General features: G+C 33.9%; 1 protein-coding gene across 1 annotated transcript in view; it reads right to left on the reverse strand.

The window, feature by feature from the left end:
- Positions 1-4,110, reverse strand: part of LOC107729345 (VPS10 domain-containing receptor SorCS3-like) — a 198,891-nt gene that overhangs the window by 23,931 nt on the left and 170,850 nt on the right. The window contains exon 27 of the mRNA XM_016539811.1: positions 1,495-1,619. Within this exon, the coding sequence (XP_016395297.1) occupies positions 1,495-1,619 (125 nt within the window). The remainder of the gene's footprint in view (positions 1-1,494; positions 1,620-4,110) is intronic.

A 4,110-nucleotide genomic window follows, 5' to 3' on the forward strand; every position in this document is an offset into this window, starting at 1 on the left:
GGTCAAAGAAGTCTCAACTTCTAATAAATATGCTCTAAATTTTACACATAGTTTTTCAAGTGTTATAAAAGATATTATGACGTGATCTGATTAAAGCATAACATTTACTTACTGATTTATCAGACAGCTGCAAAAGAAAACCATTCTGTGCTTTAAAAAGTCACTTAGCCTAAGTTTTCCTGAGATGTTCATTTAAAAGCAGTGATACTTTTAAAATAAGAACAAATAACGATTTAATAATAATAATAACAATAATAATAATAATAATAATATATGTCCTCTTGTATTCAAATAAATGAATACATAAAAACACAAATAACAATTATAAAATAATGCATAACAAAACAGCAACAATAATAATAATATTCTATTGTATTCCATTAAGAATAAAAAAGAACATATAAAAATACAAGTAATGGCTACAAAACAATACCTATTTTGGAAACAAACAAACACACACACACACACACACACAATAAATGTATTTCATATGTATTTCCTTTTGTATTTCATCAAATATAAATACAATACATAATAATAATAATAATAATAATTGTCCTTCTGTATTCCAAAAAAATCTAAAGATATACAAGGTAAACTTAATAACTACAAATAAATACAGCAATACAGCAACATATTAACAACAAAAGAGTCATTTTGTATTCCATGAAAAATAAATACATACAATGATACATACTGCCACCCAACAAGAATAACATCAAGAAAAATATTAATATTAACCAATGAAAAAAAATTGTCTTCAATTTTACCAAATTGTAAGAGTACCGAAAGGCTTCAAAGCTAACAGACATGAGCTAAAGGCCGCACATCTTCGGTTTCTTTAAGCTATATCACGGAAAGCCCCTCACATCATCAAGCGTGTCACAAAAGCACCACAAAGATTAATGAGATGTTGATCGTTTTTTTTTAAAGCAATTATACATCAGGACCCCTGCCAGAATCCCGACACGTTGTGAGTCATTGTCTGAGTTACGGTCTTTTCATTAGCTCTTTCATTTTCACTAACCCCACAAGACTCCAGCGCTCACGTTTGGGGATACGGAGATGTAAACCACACCGCCATCCGCTCTCAAGGTTGAAGGTGAGCGAATAATAGACTGGGAGGGGAAAGAGAGAGTGACAGAAGGGAGAGAGAGACAGATGGAGGAGTAGATTGGATGTGAAAGGTAGATAGCAATTGCGTGAGCGTATGAGAGAGAAAGAGAGAGAGAACGAGTATATGTGGGTTGGAGAAAGAAGGAAGGACAGGTTTAGAGATTAATCTAACCTATGGCGTAATGAGGCCTCGGTCTGGATGCCTTCCTCCGCAAGGAGAGAGAAAAATCCAGTGTATTTATGCCAACTCGCCATCTAGCATATCTATTCCATGTCCAAGTGCCATCAGCCAGCTGTACCCCCGCCCCCAAAAATATAAAATAATGAAATAAAGTTTAACGGAGGGAAGCCCTATTAACTGACAGAGTACTTTCTTACCCTGGCGAGAGCAATCTCGTGGGTCGAGTTCTGAAATGACAATGTGCAATGACAATGCTGCCAACTTCCCTGACAAGGGTCTTTTATCAAGCTCTGTGGAAAGCCAGGTCCCAATCATTTCATTCCTGGAGCGGGAAAGAGAGTAAGCAACAGAGAAAGTGCGGATTTGAAATCCAACATACGCCCACTCAGACTCTACTTACTTCCTGTTGATGTGCATTTCAGTTGATGTCATGTTCGACAGCGTGTGAATTTCTGGCGGTAATTATCTGTGGAGGCTCATCTCATGCAACTTGAATTGTGTCTTAAACATATTTTCAACAAAACACTGAATGATATATTTGCTATGTATATAAATATTCAATAAAGTGATAACATCAGCACTTATGGTTTGTCATTGATCCTAGACAAGACACATTACACTTAAAAAAAAATGATAAAACCATTTTTTTTAAGGTGAGTGGTTGCAAACAATTTATTTTAGCTACATTTAAATGATAAAAAAATGTTGAAAGTTAGTCAACTAAATTTGTTTATTTAAATGTAGCTAAAAAACCTTTAAAAAAAAATCAAAAATCAATGAATCATTTTTTTCAGCGTACTGGGTTAACATATATATGTTAGCTACCTAAAACTGAAATTATATAAACACTTTTTATAATTGAAATAAAACATAAATATTAGATGAAATATGTAACCGCACAAAAAAAACATAAATAAATACAATAAATTAATTAAAAGTACCAAAATCACTAAAACACTACTAACAATAAGAAAAGCACATAACAAAGTGACTAAGACTAAAATTAAAATTAATACTGAAAATACAAACATTAAAGCATTACTGTTACAGCAAAATTGCTATAAATACTATAATAGTATAGGAATAGTACCAAAATAATACTACCAGAGTCACTTTTGGCCCCGTGGAATAATACAAAAATAAAAAAAGAATAATTAATACAAAGTTTTCACATTGGCACTAGGCAGGGTAACAGTGTTTAAAACATAAATAAATAAACAAAATACTCTGCATATTGTGTATTCTGCTTGTTTGACATACAGATGTGAAGCAACATTTTGGACCAATGAGATTTCTCAGTGCACTCACCAAAATATTTAGGATGCAGTTCAAAATCATGCATTTGAACTGCATATACGATTTCCATCCATTTGGATTGCAGTTTTAACATAAGCTAATAAACTTAATGTGATGCATATTTGCCATAAATGAAACTAGTAAGATGTTTAAAATTAAATAATAAATAAAAATGACAATGTATTATTAACCTTTTGCATGTATTTGATTTTATTTGAATAATCATCTTTTTAAAATGAATATTGTTTTCAAATTATGGTTTATTGTGAAAACAACAAAATTGATTCAGTAACATAAATTATGTCTAGCTTTAACAAACAATATTCTATTAGTTAAAATGTCTGAGAAATTGGATTTATTGATGATTAAAAATATTCTGCATATCTCCTCCCACTGAATTTTTGTGTAGTTGCAAGGAGCAAAAACAAACAAATAATAAACAATGCTAGATCCCACACTTGCATAATTTGATTGGAAATGACACGTAATAAAATATTATTTTTCTTGATTTCCTGTTTCTTCAAACACCGTGTTTCATCTCAAACATGCTCTTGCTTGACACTGTCGTATCCATGGGAACCAAGTTCACTTGATGATAAAAACATCATTAGTGTCAAAACTGCTGGTCATGGTGCAAATGACTTCAAAACAACAGACACTTTTGACAGAAACATATAAAAATGGTCAATGATTATTTCACTCTTTCTTCAGATCATAAAAGTTATATAAATGTAATAAGTGTTTGATGGATTTTCATGTTTTAAGGGCAAAACAATAAAATACACATATTAAGGGCCTTTCGCACCGCTTTATTTCCAGAACTAAATGTACAGTACTAAAGTACTGGGATGATTTTGCGCGAACTATGTCCCAGTACCATTTAAAGGGTTGCATTCGCACCGACAGTGTGTACTAAGAAGAGACGTAAGCCGGTCGACAGCGACGTCATTTGTGCGCGGCATTCAACAACGGAAACAAAGAAGAACAACATTAACAACAGGAGGATGGAGGACGCTGTGATCAGAGCTGTTTTTGTTGTGTCTCGCGGGTTTCACAATAATGAACATGGAAAGTCGACGTATACGTAAAGCGATTGAAAGAACGGAAAGGAGGACTAAGAATCTCCAACGACAACTGGCAGTGCTACATTTGCTACAAGTGACTGCACTTGAGCGTCCGTCCATCTATCGCTGTTCTCCATACTTGCGAAATAAGTTGACACAATGTTTACAGTATGTTTACACGGCGTTTTAAATCATGGCGGGTGAGGGCGTTTTCATACGCGTTTGGCCAATCAATGTCTACTTACGTCACGATTAGTACCAGTTGTGCTGGTTAGACCCTGCTCCGGAGTAGGAGCTAATTTGGTTCTCGAAAAAGGCAGTCCGGTACTAAAATCGCACCCAGTTCCGGCGGTGCGAAAACGCCAAAAAGTGGGTAGTTCCACAATTAGTTCTGGTACTATGAAAAGGTTCCCACGGTACGAAAGGCCCCACAGTATTTAGAAAATTAGTGTT

The sequence above is a fragment of the Sinocyclocheilus rhinocerous genome, unplaced genomic scaffold, assembly GCF_001515625.1.
Source record: "Sinocyclocheilus rhinocerous isolate Xijiao unplaced genomic scaffold, SAMN03320098_v1.1 scaffold1148, whole genome shotgun sequence".
Taxonomy (NCBI): Eukaryota; Metazoa; Chordata; class Actinopteri; order Cypriniformes; family Cyprinidae; genus Sinocyclocheilus; species Sinocyclocheilus rhinocerous.